Genomic DNA, 21,157 nt, shown 5'->3' with positions numbered 1-21,157 from the left:
CCACCCACTTTATCCACAAAATCTGGCTCCCAGCTACTTCTCTCTGTAAATCTCTAAATCTCTCTAAACTCAAATTTTCATTTGCAGAAGAGGTATTTTCATCAGAAGAGGACATGATCGTGTACGTAATTGACTAATTGAGGAAAAAGACGGCAACTGTTATTTGGAAGGGATCTAAAAGTTGAGCATCTACTTACATATACTAAGTGTATAGGCTTACAATGACCAAAAAATGAAAATTATATGTGAAAAAATGTTTTGTTTCTTTGTTAGATCGGAAGTTTTTCAACATGCCTCATATAAATTTTAAATCAATTGTGGTCTAGGAATCAAGGTCGTTGAAGGCTATTATTGCGTTGTTAAGTGGGCAAATGATATCATAAATTAATTTTTAAGCTACAGCTTAAAGCATTTTAAGCTTGAGATAATTAGAAACATTTGCCCTATAGAAGAAATATTCTTCGACCTATGCAAAGTGGCCATTTTGTGATGGTTTCGTATTTGACAATTGGAGATATAAATATCAATCACTCCAATATTTCAATGAGTTATCGATAACTGTAATTTTATTAAAACATACTACGTGATGGGCTATTTTGAGATAACAAACCTACAGAGTCCAAGCAATGTGAAGTACAAATATTAAAATCTATAATAATTGTATTCAAATGTTCTATGATAAGACCTTTTTTTATTTGTTTATGTAGAAACAGATATTAGATAGAGATACCTTCAAGATGCTATATGTACAACAACAAATAGAAATATGGGAAATATTATTTTATAAGAATTATTACCATTTTTTAAATTTATCAAGTATAGATGAAAAATTATTATATTGTCCTAAAAAAACTGTACCGACAAAAAACAAGATATCTTCTAGGATGGCAGAGCTATCCAGCAAACCAAGACCAAAAGTGGTGTGAGTCTTCTACTCAAAAATTTTAAGAAATTCTTCTTAACATAATAGGAATTCAAACAGAGTAATATTTAAATTATTATGATTACTGAAAATGTTGCATGTTTCTTTTCATCATTCAGACTATCAGTTGGCAGTCACATTGAAACATATGCAAGTTTAACAAGTTTATAATTTTCTCTTTGTCTCAATAATTAGATTGTCTTTTTCACAATTTATTACTAGAATGACCTTTAATATTGCGGTGACAGATCAGAAGAATTGTTTAAAACAGATTTACAATTTGTGAATCAAACAGAAACACATCAATCTACACTGACAGCCAGGTATCAAAACAGCGAAATCAAAATTGGTGATCAGCTGTCGCGAGGCACTCTCCTGTATTCGTGATACTAAAATGAGCCTCTGCTAGGAACCTGAACACTATGAAATGGAATGAGATTCTGAAGCAGATAGGCTTGCAACAAGTGAGACGAGGAGAGAGGATACCGAAGAGACAGTTGCACGAAACACTCAATACAGAAATGTGATTAGTGGACATTGTACTGTTGCAAAGATTGTAACGAAGAAGAGATGTTATAGCATTCGCTATGCTGGTGCCCTGCCTAGACGTCCAATGCTGAAAACGACACAGGAGATGTTTAAAAATAAGCTATAAAAGGAGGTTTGGTTAGGTAGTTAACTAAATTTCTAATTTGTAGAAAATAAACGGTAACACAATGGGCTCAGGAATCCCAGTGTACTAACCCGAAAGAATTGAACATCTTAACGCAGCTGGTTTTTTTGCTTAATGACTTTAGAATATTACCAACTAACTAATATTTTTGTAGCCTTGATGACAAGTAACAAAAACCACGAAGTGTTAAATAATCCTTTGTCTTAGGATGCTAGTGATAAATAGAAGATTTTACACCAAATGAAATGATTTATTTATAAACTGATATACGACGCGAGTACGACAATTGATTTGTTGATGTTTTTTTCCAAAGTTTTGATAACAAACTCGAAGGTCTTCGATTCAAGGACGCAAAATATGTCATGATAATAATAACAGATGTGAAGGTCAAGAATTAGCAGTTGTTAAATTTGTTCCATTCCTTTCTATTAAATTTTGTCTTCGTTGGTTTTTTTTTTATTTGGAAACAGCATATCTGTAATTCTTGTCAAGACTATTACTGGTTCTGGGCATCATTGAGATATCAGTTTATCAGTATATTATCAACCTTAATAATCCCCCTGATTGAATAGACCTCTAATTAACCTCATTTGTATTGTATGTACGCATATACATATTATTATATATAGAAGAATTAAGAATTATTATTAGGATTTTATATCGTGTTACGAAATAAAATATGACCCGACAAAAAATTCATGTACATAATATTATATCCACAAATTTCTGACTTTTGAGAAGCTTGGTAGTTTGGTTAGATATTAAATCAATGCTTGTAGAAAATTTGTGTATTTGCAACACCTAAACAAAAAGATTGCGACAGCGACAACATTTTGAGCAATTTAGAAAGTATGAAATGAATTTTTTACGTCTTTTTTATCTGTAGATAATATACAAGACGCTAAGGAAAGGTGCGAACACGGTATTTCGGCTCCAAAGCGAATTAAGGTCCAGAAATGGGCCAAAAGTGCATTTACTTCTGTATTAGCTCCATACTCGTAAAACTATAAACACAAAGTATTATAGTATTATTTTGGATAAAATGGATGTAAAAATTAGTTCATACAAAAAAAAATCATTTTAAATCAAGATAAGACACCTTCTTACATAACTTAAAAATCCATCCCAAATATAAGCGAACTAAACTACGAACTGTTGCCAACATCCACCCTATTCAAGAGACTTGACGTCCCTCCAAATTTATTTGTGGAAAGCATCGAACGAAGCGTATATCGACAATTTTTCATGTTCTTCAATAAGGATTCTAGAATCTATGAATTAAAACATCACTGGAATAAGTGCATTGAAGTTTGGGGAGAGTATAATGAATCAAAAAATCCCTTTCAAAGCTTAAAATCGTGTTTTTTTATAAACGATAAAATTTATTGAACAACCATGTATTTTCACTTATTCTTTAGTTAACAACCAGAAAGCATAAGAATTGTAGATAACGGTCTGTTCGATAATGAATGTCAGTATTTAAGGGATTTATTATTGTAATAACTATCAAAATAACTACTAGATAAATCGGACTTATCGTTTTTGAAATATTCCAATTGAAACATTTTTCTTTTGGTATCATTTTCGGGTTTACTACGTTGAAGTCAAGTGCAAGTGTATGAAAATTTAATACATGAAAATTATACATATACCTAAGGAAGGATTAATTCTAAATTTAATATCTATTTCCTCTCATTCGACTGGATCAAAGATTTCTTAACAATTAATTGAATTTCATCGAAAATATCCTTATTGCTTTTTAAAAAATCTGTTTGAACAATAAAATGTTTTTTTTTTCGATGAGTCAAATCCCCTTTATCAAGCACAGCAACAGTCACTGTGGCGAAATTCAGAGAATAGGGCAAGATGAGAAAGCGATGTGAGCCTAGTTCATGGATTTCTGACTTGGAAACTGCAAATTGTTATTAAATTAATTTAATAGATTGGTATAATATTCGACATTGATTGTTTTACCTATTTGAAGGTATTGGACACACGCAGCATGAGAGAAGCAAAGGCGACACATAGATAGGTCTCTTACCAATCAACGGCTCCACTGGAACGGGCGTACAATTCGAAATTCAAATACTAGGCACAGTTTTCCTAGTGACGTTAAAAATTTCAAGCCATGATCCCTGATTAGTTTTTTAAAAAAACCTTGCCTTTGGTAGTATCAGGAGGCCTGTGTTTGCAACGATCTCACTATCCTAACTACGAAGGTAGTCAATGAGGATTATGCCGCGTGCATATCAAAAATGATGGCCAAGTCAACTATTCCAATTTCGTTTTGTGTGTTACAGTGTATCTATGTTTTGTCTATGGTTAGAAAGCATCGTCAAAACTCGTCCATATTTTGGCTCAACAACAAGAGAGAGACACGTTGGGTTATATTATTGGAGGAAATAAGGGCATTCAGGAATGGCGCTAATAGAAAACTTTATAATGTCCAATCAAAAATTTTAGAATAGATGTATCGTAAAGTTGAATGAAATGAAATTCAGCAAACCACTTTACTTATCCTTGGTTTGACTGATGAGTGGTGAAATAATTTTAACGAAATTCATTTTTCCTCCTTTAACCACAAGGAATTCTAGGATACAGTTCGGTTCCAACATTGTTGTTCCAAAAAATCGATTTGTCGAAGAATCGCGAGAGGGAAGCAGCGAATATTGTTTTTGAATTAATATTCTCTGAAAAAGATGGATTTTCATATATACAATATGGCAAGCATATAAACAAAGTGAAATACGTCTTTGATTCCTTAGACGTCTTAATTAAATTAAACATACAGTTTAATTGTTAATAATTTTCTTTTATTTTTGCAGAAAAAGTTTTAATACTTTGAAATTAATAATGCAATATTGGCAAGTTTTCAGGTAATGTCTAAAAGGGTTCAAACACAGCGGCAATGATCGGTATATGAAAACAATTGGAATTTGACAAATGACTTTTCGGGTTATCGGGTGGTCAAACTGTTGAGGATGACAAATGATGTAAAGACACTTTGGTCTTTTTTTAACGGGGACCACCTATCCGGTACAAGAGAAGACTGTGTTCAAAACTATTAATATTATTTTCCTGTCACATCGATTTCTATTCGATATCTTTTTATTGATATGTCATTGATATCGTTTGTCGTTTTGTTTTGTTCCACTATCTTTGAATCTCGTGAAAGTTGATGTCTGCTTTATTATTCTTATTCTCTTTGGTTTAATCTTATAATTCTAAATTTGATTAAATGATATTAAATTTTATAATACATTGCTAACAATTCTGTCTGTTTTGGTTAATTCTCATCTAATCGTGTACTTTCTCGAGAAGTTTGGACATGAATTGTTTCCGTTTTTGTTCCGTTTAAGTGGGTTGATAATGAGAAACAAAAACAATCTCTTTAGCGTACTAATAAATTATTGACGATATCTCTAATATTGAAAATTGAAAAATAGGACACGAGTATGAAACGCCGTTAAAAAAAACATTTTTAGCTTCCATGTAATATATGGGGTTAAAGAAGATAGAAGGATACTAAAATAATTGCTTACATAAATATTTTAAGTTTATGTGGCGATAAAAAGCTGTTGGCAGATACTGAGCGAACGATATGTTGGATCAAAATTGATATCAGATAGTTACGTTAGGAATAAATACCGCTAATAATTTGGGTTCCAATTAGGTTACTAGATTCACAATATCTAAGATTTCCAAAGAAGGTTTTTAAAGTGAAATACGTGGAGATAATTTGTCCTTTTTAATTTGGGACTTGTTGTCAGATATGTATTAGGCTTTTTGGTTAGAAATATGGTCTATGGTAGGTGAACACAGAAAAAAAGATGTTGAAGATTCGAGGTAATAATTTGGTGTGGGCGTTGGGTATGCTGTGTGCGGCTGTAGGAAAAAGTGTTTTAAAACTGATTGGTTAGAGAAAAAAAAAGCCCGTAGACACATTTGGAAAGTTCGGGAAGTTTCCGCGATCACGATTATTAGAAAATGTACTAGGTTCACGGGTATAACCGCGCTGGAAATTGGAAATTTTTTTATATAATCTTATAATACATTATAAACATTAAACATATTAGAACATTTTCTAATTTAACGACTGCAAGTTCAGAGTGATATTCTAATAATATTTTTCCTAACCAGAAAAAAATGCTCGAATATGTACGATTCACTTTTCAGGGGAAACAAGAATTATAGAGATAAGAACCAGATTATCGGTCAGCTTATTGCGTTTGATGGGGAAGAGGGTCAAGTTGAACCTCATTTCAAAGGGTTGCATCTATTTTTTTAATAAGAAATAAGACGTGCCCAATCAGAAACAGTTATACAAAATTAGTAGTTTCTAGTAGGGGTGGGCAAAATAATCGATTAATCGGGTGATCGATTAAACGATATATATTTTTAAAAATAATCGGTAATCGATTAATCTAAAATAATCAAATAATCGAAAAATATCGATTAATCGGAAAATATTTATTAATGGATGTGGACAACATCCTGTGAGAATTTGGTTTTATAAAATACAATGTTTCTTGCCTATTTTCATTCTCAAAAATGCATAATGGTTTTGGTACAGTTTAATTGAATTTAAAAGAGGGTTTTTAAGTGGCTTTATTACAAAGTAAAAGACTGAAATAGTTATTTGTATGCTTATGCCCGAATACCTTTTTAACGTACCGAAAGAACAGTTATCGCCGAGACCGCTTGCGGCCGAGGCAAGATAATCTTGAGATCGTTAAAAAGTTTCGCGTCTACGGCACTATTTTTCGTACAAACGTTGAAATAATCAAATAATATAATAATCAATGTAACGATTGAAAAATTTATTTTCTGAATAATTATTTCAACATAATTGAATATCAGAATCTTACTTCCAAATATCTTCTGTAGGTTCATTATTTGGTTTGTTTTTATTTGGAATCAAATCATAATGTCTTCTGTATGTTCCTAGTGGTATACTCGCTCTTTATCTTGTTTTTTGTAGGAATCAAACGACAATCGTTCTTTTGAAGCTTTATTTCCGATTTTCGAATAATCGAAAATTGATTATTTCCGATTTATAGATTATTTTGGATTAATCGATTATTTTGGATTGATCGATTATTTTCGATTAATCAAAAATTTTCGATTATTTTATATAATCGATTATATTTTTTGATAATTGCCTAATCCTAGTTGCTAGTAATTAATACTCAATGAACTTTTTAAGCAGTATTTAATTTTGAAATATTCCGCTTTCCATAAAATCCTCATTAACATCGTTTTTTCGTTTGAAGAAATTAATATGAACTAATGTATTTTCGAGTAGTTTGACAATACGTTTAAAAATTCATTAGTGCACACTATTTCTGTAAGTTCGAAATGGAAACTAACAGAAACAAGAATTTTAAAATATTCTGAAACTCCTGCAGCACTGGAGCAGCAGGTTGAATACCTAAAATTAAAGTGACATACTGTTACTAAGAAGAGCCATCTATTCATATTTTATTTATTATATTCTAAATAGTATTGAGCAATGGCGCAGGTTCTAGTTAAAGGATGTTCAAATAATTGGCGACCAGTCGTGATAATATTACTACTTGACGGGTAATTTAGACGTGAGAAATGTAAAAGTTTTCCGTCACGAGTATATTGTTGTAGTTTAACTTTGTGTCATGAAATATTATCTACTGGGTGAATGAATTTTTAAATTGTTGTACATTGTAATACACGGATTGAGGATGTATAGATGATTTTCTGGATAATATATTGCAAAATTTCTCATTTTCTCACGACCTTTGACTGACTGACTAACAATTACACCACTTTACATTAATAATTTTCTAAAGCTATTTAGTATTGAAAGCTTTAGAAGAAAAAAATATAAGTATTGAAACTATCTATTCGCATAAATAATATTCTATAACTCATATTTTACAAGTATCATGTTATTTTGGAATTAATCTCGTGATTTACACCTGCTATGATTGGTTGTTTTACTTGTGTCGTCATAAGTAAAGACGCCATTGACATATAATTCTCAAATTTTAGTGCTAAAAATTGTGTGGATTGAAAATTGTTTGATATAGCAATAATACACTGGATATACCTAGCCGATTTTTCATAACTAAGTATATCAGCTGAGTAAGAGGTGATAGTATATTATGTTTGTTGGTAGATATATGACAATATTATCTTATAACATTAATATATTTTCATTTGAAAGTCATGTTAATGTCGGAAAATAAGGCGGAAGTGTGTGAATGTGTACACTCTTCCATTATTCAAGCGAGAAAAAACTTTTCCTTGATCAAATGCGGTCAAATTCTTTAAATCGATCCAATACGTTCACACAATATTCGTTAGTAATTGCTTCACCCGTTTGAAGGTGGTCAACGTGGATCATACCCCGTGCATTCCATAAAACGGTCATTCGACTTTATTAGATGACAAATCACCTTGTTGCTGATTCATACCGGAGCCCCCAGTTTTGACTATTTTTTTGGTCGATAGTAGGTTATGGTGGACATGGAATTGTGATTGATGTGAGCAAATGTTATTCCGTTTAATAAAGGTACACTTATCTATAAAATAGATATTGAATATGTAGTTACCGTTATGTGTTACTGGTCCTAATATGATTTTGAAAAATTGGAAGCGACGCGACGGTGAAAGTAGTCTTATTTCGTTCAATTTCTGCAATAATTGAATCTTATACAGTTGAAACTTCTGCTCATAATAGAATCTATTGCAACTTAGAATAACTTTGACGGTTTCAATTAATTCACGCACCAAACTATCACCATGGCATTCATAGAAAACCCCAATGAATATTTTAAAGCACACAAGCACAAAATGCAAGATTGCTGTTCGGCAATTATTCAGTGTGTTTTAATGGCAGATAATATTTGGTTCATCAAAATTGAATCCTTTGAGCTTTCATAATATCACGTATTCCCACAATTTTGTGTATTTCTACAGTTATTTCGGATATAGAGACATCTAGACATCTATAGAGACACCTAGGAGTCCAGAACTTCTAGAATTTTCCTTCTATGTAGGTATGACCACAACTAAATTCAGCGAACCTCGGTTTATCATTGAAATTGATGAGGCAGTATTCCTAGAGAATTTATTAAGTTTCACCTGGGTTAAAGCTTTTTCAGCAAACAACAATATTTAATGAAATTCCATTTTTCCACTTTAGTCTCAAATTCAAAAAATGGCTGTCAAACACAAACTCGATCACACAACTTGGGTAAAATTTGAAAGGAAATATACACTCCACAAAAATTATCGCATCATTGGTATTTTAGGATATTTTTAATACTTAATTTTAGTTTTTTGGAACATCATGGGCAAAAAAATATCACAATTTTTTACAAATTTTTTTGGAAGCAAAATGCTCGAGTAAATCATTTCTGTCTTGGAGAATGCATTGACGTCGAGAACTTTCTAAGCAAATTGTGTTGTTGTATAGTGACAATTTAAATTTATTTTGTTAATAATGGATGTGCCTCAACGTTTAACAAAACATGTGACGAAGTAGAAGCCGCTAGAATCATCTTGCTCATACAAGATGGCCGCAGTCAAAGATACGTCGCTGGGGTAATTGGAGTTCAACAAAGCACCATATCCAGAGTTTTTATTCGCTACCAAGAAACAGGGCAGCTAACCAGAAGACCTGGACAAGGCCGCGGAAGGGTAACTTCAGTAGAAGATGATCGTTATTTGAGGTTAATGGCGTTAAGAATTAGGTATACGGCACGATCAGGTTAGTTTTTGTCAAATTGAAAGCTTTGGTGGTGGCTCTATCAAGGTTTGGGGAGGAATTTCTTTTGAGGGTCGCACGGAGTTAGTACCAGTGAATGATGAAAATCTAAATGCTGGCAAGTACATAACCAATATCCTAGAGCCCCAAGTAGTGTCCTATATGCCTCATATCGGTGACAACTCTGTGCTAATGCACGATAATTCCCGTCCACACGCTGCTAGAGTGGTTCGGCAGTACTTAGAAGAGGTCGAGATACCCACCCTGAATTAGCCTGCACGTAGCCCAGACCTTAACCCAAATTCAGCAACATCCGGCACCAATAAGAGCACTGATGATCTTAAAAATGTTCTTTTTAAATTCTGGGAAAGCCTGCCGCAAGGATACGTCCAGAACCTCTTTAGAAGCCTTCCAAGGCGAATGTAATTTTCTATGTTTTGGCAAATCAAACTTTTTGTCCTCTGATATAAAATAGATGTTGCAAAAGGCGTGTCTATTGGTGTTTTAATTCGTAATAATAATAAAATTCGAAAAACAGGCAACACATTTAAAATATTTGAAAAATAATGAGTGATGCGATAATTTTTGTGAGGTGTATATATGTTTACATGAACGTTGCCCTTTTAGTCAGAAGCGAAGGACATCTCCATTACCAAATTAATCTCGACAGGATCTTTGATGAACAAACAGTTGTGGATGAAAGTGGTGAATAACTAATGCAAAATGGCACAAGGAAATAATTATATCGGAGAAGTCAAATCGCAAGTTGTAGTACTTGGCGCCAATTAAAAAATAGGCGATGTAACAAACAATATCATCCATCAAGCGTTATAGTTAAAACGTGTGACGCCAATAAAAATGAGATTTTAATACCTTTATGAAAAAATTAAGATAATAATTATTAAAGTGTGTAAATGTTAGGATTATATTTATTATCAATAATATCGACTTCTAGATAAAATCAAGTATTTTTACTATTAGATTTCAAATATAATTTGAAACTAAAAATTAATCTAAAATATTGTTTTCCATATTTTAGTTCATTTAAGAGTGTAGCGAATTCTTATAAATTATCTAGCACAAATTGACCATAAATAGATACAAAAACTATTTGCAAAATTTTCCACAAGAATAATGGAAGATACAATATGCGTATACATATGGTACCAAAAGTTATTTCCAGAAAACTGTCTATCTGCAGTCAAATCGTACTTCGTTGGATTGGTTTAATTTGGTTGGATGCGACGAAATCGTACGACGCCTTAGTATTGGATAAGTCAAGATTAACTACAACTTTAGATGTACCAGACAGATAATATAAAATACCTAAAAAGGTAAAAATAAGCATGCTACTTTTCAAATATATGCGAATAATAGCGAAGGAGTAACGAGTCAGGTACAAATACAAAAATAGAAATTTGACTGAAGCTGCTATATTTACAAAGGGTCATTGAAAAATGTCTCTTACTTTCTCAGTCCGTTAAAACTATCACATTTAAATTTGATTGGGAGTTTCGCTTATTGTAAATATGGATTGGAGTTCGTAAACCTGAAAATAATCAACATAAATAAAACCAAAGACATGATAATTATGGAAAATAAAAAAGATAATATGACAAAGGAAGTAAAAAACGGTGTGAGAGAGAGAAATGCACGATTGGTTTAATGGTTAAAAATCGTCAATTTTGGATTTTTTAGTTTTGGATGGTCCTGATATAGAATTTTTTGAATGTACGATACTTTAGAAAAAATGTTTTTGGAATTATGTTTACAGAAGAGAGGAAAATTAATATAGGTAATTAAAATACCTGGCTAGGAGTATAAAAAGCAGTACCAACAATGAAGTAATACTATTAGGAAGAAACAATAGAGACAAAATGAACGCAACAAATATGAAATAGTATCTAGAAATAACGGAGACAAATCCAATCTAAACAGAATAAAGAACGTAAACACTAGAAAAGTATCAAAACATAAATCAATAACAAAAATAGTGGAAATACCATCACAAAACGAAGAGGAGACCAAGGAAGCAACAAGAGAGATCGAAACTCTCATACATTATCGTATATAGGCTCAAAATTTTGTATATCCCTAATATATCTTGACAACAGTGGTAGAAAGCAGAATCAAATGAACTAAAACCCTCATCCAACATTTGAAAATGCACAAAGAAACGAGATGTAGATTGCTGCAAAACTCATTTCGTCGAAGACCAGTCGTGTGTTCAATAGTAGTTATAATATTTTGATAATCCACGAATTGCTGTGAAAATTTTATTATACTCCATTCGGAAAGAGTGTAGAGTAATAAATCAATCCCTCTCCTGGCCACCATAACCGTAATCACATTTAAGAACAATTTATTATTTTATTTTATTAAACCTTAGCAAAAAATCCAACATTTATTTTCTAAGAAATTTATTGCATCAACATCCAACTATGTTTACTTATCGGCCAAAAAAATTTCTTTGGGGTATTTTAAGAATGGAATGATGTTGACAGGTAAATATTTCACACCCTTAATAGTATAAACCTATACCGGACAATGGGAAAAATGATAGTTAGGTACATTTTGCAAGATGGTAATAAAAGATTAAAATATGAGGTATATTTAAATGGTTATTGACAATTTTCAATTTATGAAAAAGTCCTATAAAAGAAAATTCCCAATAGTGAATTCCCAATTCTAGTGAATATTCAATATGTCGACCTTTGAAAACTATACTCCAATACATAAAGTGAAGACACATGCACTCTCTGTTAACGAGAAAACCATGGCTTTAAATATATATGGTGCATTAAAATATCAGTACCCTTCAGTGAGTGCGGATGATCTAACAAGTATATGTTCGAAGATGACAGGTCTAGGAAAATCAACGGTCTACAAACTTCTTAAGGAAAGGAAAACAAGTGGATGTTTAAGTGGTCCAAAGTCTCGGTCAGAAAGGCCAAAGGTTTACATCGAAGAAGATTACAAATATGCAATCCGTAGGAAAGTCCACTCTAGTTCACACTTTAAAAAGAAAAATCCTACCATTCATTAAATTTTGGCGTCCTTTTTGGAAGACGGATGGCCATCAATCATCAGAAAGAAGCTTCAGCTAAATTTTTATTGGGAAAAACAAAATAAAAATTCATATTTAAAAGATTCCGAAGAAATTGTGTGTTGGAGAAGGTCTTATTTATGGACGATTAAGAAACTCCGGAAGGAAGGGAAAACTATTTTTTATTTAGACAAGACTTGGGTTAACGAGGGGTACACTCTAGGAAAAATTTGGCACGATAAGACAATTAACAATTTTAGACAAACTTTCTTGGAGGGACTATCAACAAGATTGAGAGACGTTTAATAGTAACATATATTGGCAATAACAGTGGTTTTGCTGATGGTGGCCTGCTGTTATTTGAATAAAAAAACGGTGACTATCACGAGGATATGAATGTAGATGTGTTCGAGGAATACTCTATACAAACGCTAGATCTTATTCCAGCCGGATCTGTAATTGTTCTTGACAACGCCAGGTACCACTCGAGACAAGTTTAAAGTCTACCTACGACGTCATGGAAAAAACAAGACATTATTAACTGGTTAATACAAAAAAATATTACATTCAACAATGACTTAGTGAAAAACGAATTTTTGTCAATTGTCAAAATAAATAAAAATCCAAGTGGCAAGAAATCGCCAAATTTCTATTATCTCAATCCGATCAAATTGATATGGGCCCAAGTTAAAGGCGAAGTAGCTCGGAAAAACACAACATTTAAATAAAGAACATTAGAATATTACTAAACGAAGCTTTAAAAAACGTTACTGCTGAAAACTGCCAAAAATGCATTCAGCATGTTATCAAAGAGGAAGAAAAAATGTGGGGGAATTAGACAATATTATTGATCAAACTGTTGAACCTCTCATGATTAATTTAAACAATTCATCCACTAGTTCTTCGGAATAAAATACATATATTGCAAATATGTACATACTTGTTTATATTTGTAGACTGTTTTTTATTTTTCATACTTACATGTATATACTCGTATTTGTAAATAATTAAATGAAAATAACTGTATATATTAAAAAGCAATAATAATATTTTATTAATTACGAAAAACCCATTGCAACGGACATGATGGTAAGAGTCTTCTTACTTTTGGGCAAATTCAGAGGTTGGTGTGAAAGTACTAAAATAGAGAGAGATGTAAAGATTTTGGAAAGAAAAGGATGGCCATTCGGATTATCTAGGTAACCATTCACATTTCAGTACGGTTAATTATGGGGAAAATATATCTCTATACAGTTACTTATTTATCAGTGGCATATTTAAATATTGCAAATTTTGGACGTAAAATACCGTATTAAAAATTTCAGGGTTTTGCATTTATGGTGAGCATTTATTACTCTACGCTCTTTCCAAATAGGGTATTTGGTATTTTGGTATATTTCTATATATAGAAAATTAATGTTCTAGATTTCAAGAAATCCCTATATATTCAATCCATTGTCCTCAATAATACATTATCTTTTTAGTCTTCTATTCAGTATTAATTCAATTACTTCTTTCTGTTATTCAATTTTACGTGTTAAAATCATGAAATAATGTAGATACAATCCAATAATAATCGAATTCAATAATATCAAGGACATACAAAATAACTAGACAACCCAACAATTGACCTTGAGAAAAAAACACTATGTGAGAAATGGGTTACCAGTTACCGTAAGATCCCAGAAAATGGCAACATCAAACGAAGAATATACTTTTTACACTGTAAAAAAAATACCAGAATACTTCCAGGCAAGTTGAGAGGAGATCAATTCAAATTATTGCTTACGTTTTTCATTTGTTTTTATGAAATTATTTCGTATATTTTTTGATATTATAGGAATAAGTTTGATTTTTTATTATATTCTCCTACAGAAAATTCAAAATTATATTTTTGTGATATTGTCTATATTTGAAACACCTCGTATAATTTATACAGTAGTTAACAATTTCAACTATCGTATAATATAAATGATAGATTTAATTAACAGACATTATTGATTTTTTTACAATTCGCGAAAATCAAATAGCACGTCGATTTTATCAAGGTCGCTGTTAAAGACGCGATTTGGGATTATTAGGCTATACTCTAGCGAGATGTTATAAAATAGTATAAACTCTATACAAGAGAAACACTAGAAATGTGTGTTAAAACAAATCAATAGAGACTCAAAAAGTTAAGTTACATATTTGGGTTTTCCCAATTAAATTGACTGAAAACTGAAATAAAATTCTATGTGATGTTTATGTTATGACGTAAGTAAATAACCTATACCAAGATAAACGGTAATACATAGCAGATACGATGTCTCTTTTAATTATTTTTCTTTGGGACCCATACGAATTTGATTGATATACATGTATTAACATGACTCATCAAGAATTTGTCAAATTTCAAAAAAAACAAGGGTTGTTGGCTGTCCGCGCATGATTTGGTGGATACTTGAAACTGTACATATTGACAGCACTTACCATCCTTCACAGTGGTTTATATTTCATCAAAGGATTAAAATGTCACTTTCACAACACACACGGTAAAAGTAAATTCACAAACAGTCAAAAAACACTCACAATTACGTAGAAATTACTGACTTAAATTGATTTACATAGAAAGCACTGTATTTCTCTCACTGATTGATATGTATATTTGTCTAAAACTAAAAATCCTTGACTTTAGTCTATAATTATGAGAAGCACGTGGTACACGGTGTGTATAACTCGACACAACTTTTAAAATTGCCTGCGGTCTATTGTGAATAATGGTGTAAATATTCTATGGCGATATTAAGGCGACGATGATAATGTTCACTGCGATTATTATAAATTATTACGAAACGTTGCTCGATATACCCCACTTGATATAGTTTTTCTACTTATCTCATTAACAATTTATTTTAATATCATTTTTAATATATTTATCTTCACTTTGTCAGTTGCCTAATATCGCAGTCGATAACGATACCGTATATCGCATTTTTAATTTGCATTATAGTAACAATTAAGTATGTTACAAGTTGGCATAGAAAGAAACAAATAAAAAATATTACTAAATAAATATTTTTTTCGGAGTCTGGAGGTAGTATATATAATTTATTTCTATCATGAAAATAAGTTCAAAAAGATAATTCAATTGATTTCATTTCAACATTTCAGTTGTTTCCACATGAAGACTGGTTCTTTACATTTCTTTTGCCGGCATCACCTTCGGCTCAAATTCCATGTGTGTACCTTTCTTTTGAATTGAAAAGAAAGGAGAATGCGGAATATCGTATATGTCGTTCTTATTTTGTCCTATAACAGAGTGTCTGGAGAATAAAAGAGTTTCACCTATAAATAATATAATTCTGAAGATTACTGAAGAAGAATGGAAAGCTTTCCAAATCTTTTTGTGCACTTTACTGTTGGCACTCTATTTCATAGCAGCACAGCATACATAACCAGTCTGGAGAAATTCAGTTGATACTGCTACCAATGCAATAGATAGAAATAATTACGTTATTTTAGAAATGCGACAGCAATTTATAAATTCTTTCCCTTCATAGGAATAACTAGAAATAACTTTGGACTTTGAGTAGACTCAATAAAAATAATATATACTATGGAAAAACAATACTTACAAGAATTTTAAATGACATTATGATGAAACTAGTGACATCTTCTAGTATGCTATAATTAAGAGTAGATGATGTAGATGTTATTGTAGTAAAAAAGTAGCAGTAAATGTGACCAAATATTGAAAACATTTTGGTAGTCCAGATATAATAGTACATCAATAAATTTAGAGTTATACATGATATCAAGGATTTTGTTAAGATATTTTATTCGAAATAAATGGAGAGGTGGAATGAGTTTCTTTAATGTTTATGTTAGAAAAAAATAAAGCTATTTTAGCATAAATTTTGCACTTGGCACGATTATAAGTACATACAAGAAGAATCCTAAGGTAGTAGCTGTAAAAACATTAAACGTAGCTCCAACTGGTATTGAATGATACATCAGAGAAACTATTATGTAGTACAGAATTTGTGTCAGTAGTATTATTTAGTAATACCTAGGTTAAATAATACGACACAAAATGATAAAAATTTATCTAAAGTAATGTTTTTCATTACAAAATCCTTTTTCGCTAGTTTGTTTTGAAAGAACAAACAAATCTTTAAGCTCATAATTTTTTGATTGCACAATATTACCTAAAGATTCACGGTCATTGTCCAATTAAATTTCCTATAATTAAAACATGATAATTCCATATCAATTATTAATATTTTTATCTAGATACTTAATTTATTGTGAGTAACCATTGAGATGACTCACTGGTTTTTTCTAACCGAAGAAGAATGAATCCAATGTTATAAATTATTATTTGGTATACTAATCGGTATACAACTCTCTACGCGTCTCGTAATATTGGTTGCCTATGTTCTAATATGAATACTTTTACCTTTCAAGTCCAAACAGTTACGAACAGAGTGGTACTTGAGAATTAACATGTTTATTTGGTAATCATTTGTAAATTTTAAAGAAATTTATCAAAATAGGAATAAACGTATTTATTCAATATATACTGTGTTATTTTAGAATTTTTTTTACAATATCAAGCAATATTTATTCATTTATTCATCATCACTGAGAACTTTCAAGACTGAGTAAGTACTAATAAATTAAATACCAATAAGAAAAACGGAACGTAATATTTATACGGTACGTTACTCAAAACCAAAACCATTTAAAAAATAATAAATAGTATGATGGAAAGTAATCAATAAAAATACGTTAGAGGAAGCCTTGCATTGCAATCAATAGTTATTTTTCTATCAAGGCACTAAGGTCACGAGGCTGGAGATTACTTGCCGAGGCAACTAACCAGACAAGTGGCAAAAAGTAACTTTAGTGTCGCGTTACATATTATATTAATTTCGAAATCGCTCAGATCTGAAAATACTTGTGAAAATATTTGGAATTGATGCAGAATAGAAAGAAGAAAAGAAGAGAGATGAGAGACAATGAATATTGTCGCACCGTAATATAAAGACGTTTTTTCCCATACCAACTGTCCATATAGAAGTATTACATATATGATGTATGTTAAAAGTGAGAAGAAAATTGTAGATGCTACCGTGTTCTGACTATCAGGGCCTCTAGTGGTTAATTCAACAAGTTATTTCAGTGTCTAAGCACTAAAAAAAGATTTCACTGCCGATTTCTATCGACCGATAGAATTTGAATTCTACAACTTGTTTTCTAATAGTTCATTTATGCTTGAAAGCGTAAGTGAAGTGAGCCAAGTTAGCTTTAGTGTCCATAAGCTTCCAATTTATATTTTAATCAAAAGGCAGAGTAGATTTTTATATTTGTGCTTTTCTGAGCATTTCACAAGATTAACACTGAATTTAGGTAATACAAAGTTCTGAAAAATGTTGTGCATTCTATCCAATTGACGTAATGAAAGAAGATTTTTTGAAAAAGTCAATTTTATATGGAGATATTGATACATAGTTACCTTCGATTCTGATTATTTTCTCAAAAATTTTATATTTTAATATTATTCGTTATAAGGATTTTTTGGAGCAGGGATGACGACGTGATTCTTCATATTATTCAAAAAATATCTATGATATTAATGAAAAAAAAATGTTACATATACAATATAGATTTAAATCGAAGGAAAGAATATTTCCTTACATTACATATACATAACATTAGTGAAAACGAGACGATACATGAAACAAACATTTTCAATGTTTCTTATCTATTTCAATTACAACAAAATATCCCTATACATATTACATAGGACGAGAAAAATAGTCTGTGAACATATGAGTAACATCCGCTAAACCCGTAAACTTTCTCTTTCTTGAAACCGTACAATATTTATAACGCCTACATTTAATGCGGCTCTAGTTCCGAAAAAGGGAACCCACCGATTGGCTACACATTTTTACCATATACTCTATCACACACTAGATTATTGTATCTAAAAGGATTTTTGGTGTCTCGCAAGAAAAGGAGATGAAAAAAAATTTTTCCTAACCTAACCAAGTATTTTCCGCTATTGATATTTTGTGCCTATATTTAGATATTTTATGACACAAAAATACTCCGCAACTTCGTTCATCCAGCACCGTCATATTCTTTGTATGCTTTTTGTAATATCTCTCTTTATGTAAAAATCAGATTTCCTTACACCAAAGTAGAGTACCAGATTTTTAAATTTATTTCCTATTGTAGATAAATTATATCTATTGTTCTCTTTTTTCTATTACACGTAAATATTGAACAAAAAAAACTGAGGATTTTTTTTCATAGTTGCATTATAGCTATTACGAATAACTAATTTTTTATGATAAATATAAAAGGTGATAAGATAGATGGGTGATTCCGTTCTAACTGTGATTTTTTGTATTCAAAATTTCAAGATTTTAAAATTTAACTTTTCTAACTTTTTTATGCATATTATTCATCTATTTTACTGTAAAAATAAAACTCTAAGAGGAATTTACTACAACTTCAAAGTATCACGAGCAAGACACAAATGTCGGATTTTGAGTTCCACGGTACTGACTCATTTATCCACGGTACTGACATGGTAACTTAAGATATTAAACAACAAGTGCATCAATTTTCCTCAGTTTGATCATAAACATTAGAATTTATAAGGTAATTAGTTTAAATCATTTGTTACGACAAAAAAAATTAATAATTTATCGGTAAATTCTAGGAATGGACATGACACGGTACTGACATTCAAGTGATGTAGTATAAGTTTTCTTTAAGTGGCAAGTTATATTGTATAAAAATAATGTTTAAATATCTTAAGAATTATTCAATTAACACAAAATTTTTATTAATTGATTATTAATTAATGACTAGTACAAAAAAACAATACAGGACATTGAATATCACAGTTATAATGGAATCACCCAGATATCATCAATTTCAATATTAATACATATATTTGGGATGATTTTTTTCGGTGCTTAAACAAAATATTAATCTACATATACAAGTTAAATATAAAGTTTAACCATATAAAATGCATGTAAAATTATTTTTTTAAAATTTCTAATAGTTACTCACTTTTTACAATAATGCAAATCAGTTTGATAGACCTCGTGGGACAATTCGTGCTCTTTTCAATTTCGAAGAGCATACAATTTTCCACAAAGTCTATCAAACTGATATGCATTATTGTAAAAAGTGAATAACTATTAGAAATTAAAAAAAAAAATTACATGAATTTTAAATGGTGAAACTTAATATTTAAATTGTAAGTACATACTTAAAATTAATATTAAGAACTTTTTTACCTAAGCTTACCTAAACCTAAATTTTTTTTCTATTTGTAGATCAATATTTAGATTAGCATCGAAAATAATTATTTTATCTCTGACTACTTGTGTAATATAATAATCGTTATACAGGGTGTTCTGGGAGATTCGAAATTAATGCTATTTATCATTTCGTTCCTAGTGTTGTATATACCAAGCTTATAAGATATGAATGAATCCATTGTATTTATTTCAGAGGAATGTGGTGGGTATGCAAATGGACATCCCCGACCAATTCACCCATAAGGAAAAATGTTATTTTTTTATATTTTAATCATTAATCTCTGATATTATAGTGATATTTTAATACCTCCTGTAAGTATTTTTGATACATAATTACAATTTATGATAATTTTCTTTAGATTGTTTCTTAATGGCGAACGGTTTCCTTGGCATGTACAACGATCTAAAATCTACATATTAAACCATAAATTTTATCAAGTTAAAGTTTGTTAAGAAATCGATTAAAAAAATTTTTTTTATCTTTAGATTGGAAAAGTTACGGATTGTTAACCATTGGGCACGAGTCGCCCCTGGCCCTGGATGGTAGTGTAGAATTATTCATTCCGTAAAACACACTACAAAAACATACGTAATCATCCATTGAAATTCATAATGTTTGAATGTATAATTTAGAAAACACACTTAAATATAAGTAAATAAGGACTCACACCTAACGGTTCAGTCCGCCTAATAATCGTATTATACAATCGTATCCTTGCTGCTTTAGGTATTTATTTTCGCCTTAGAATATTATTTAGGAACCATATTATTCTACAACCCTTTGTTATCTGATTTCACAACTCCTTCATCTCATCACTTGTAGTCGTTATTAGCCCTCCTAGATAGTCGAAGGTCCCCTGATTCTTCTTTTGTCGTTGCCTTTTCATATATTTAATATTGTCGCCATTTACACTGACCCCAAATCTTCTTGATTCCTTTTTCAGTTTTCTAATTCACTTCGGGATCTGGCTAGCAATACAATATCATCTGCATCTAAAATTTGATGCTTCCGGTGGTCGATTAAACCATGTGTCTGTATTTGCACTTTCCTTATGATTACTTACTACGTGAGGTAAACAAGTAAAGTGAATAAATGGACACCTTGCCTCAGCTCTCCTTATCCTTGAAAACTTTTCCATATGAGATTAGCTACCAAGTTAAGATGAATGTGTCGAGATTAGAAGGTGCGAACTCTATTTGGGTGATTCCGTTCTAACTGTGATATTCAATGTCCTGTATTGTTTTTTTGTACTAGTCATTAATTAATAATCAATTAATAAAAATTTTGTGTTAATTGAATAATTCTTAAGATATTTAAACATTATTTTTATACAATATAACTTGCCACTTAAAGAAAACTTATACTACATCACTTGAATGTCAGTACCGTGTCATGTCCATTCCTAGAATTTACCGATAAATTATTAATTTTTTTTGT

The 21,157-nt window shown here is 30.8% G+C and overlaps 1 protein-coding gene across 2 annotated transcripts in view; it reads right to left on the bottom strand.

Moving 5' to 3' along the window:
• LOC130894150 (segmentation protein cap'n'collar) overlaps nt 1-21,157 on the bottom strand; it is a 189,641-nt gene that overhangs the window by 124,829 nt on the left and 43,655 nt on the right. Inside the window, exon 1 of one of the 2 annotated variants that reach the window (XM_057800767.1) lies at nt 14,861-15,224. The exons of the other annotated variant lie outside the window; for it this stretch is intronic. Within the exon in view, the coding sequence (XP_057656750.1) occupies nt 14,861-14,863 (3 nt within the window). The 5' untranslated portion in view covers nt 14,864-15,224. Of the gene's footprint in view, nt 1-14,860; nt 15,225-21,157 lie in introns of those variants that run through there. 2 annotated transcript variants of the gene reach the window in all.

Source organism: Diorhabda carinulata, chromosome 1 (genome assembly GCF_026250575.1).
Source record: "Diorhabda carinulata isolate Delta chromosome 1, icDioCari1.1, whole genome shotgun sequence".
Classification (NCBI taxonomy): Eukaryota; Metazoa; Arthropoda; class Insecta; order Coleoptera; family Chrysomelidae; genus Diorhabda; species Diorhabda carinulata.
This window is presented reverse-complemented; position numbering and strand designations above follow the sequence as displayed.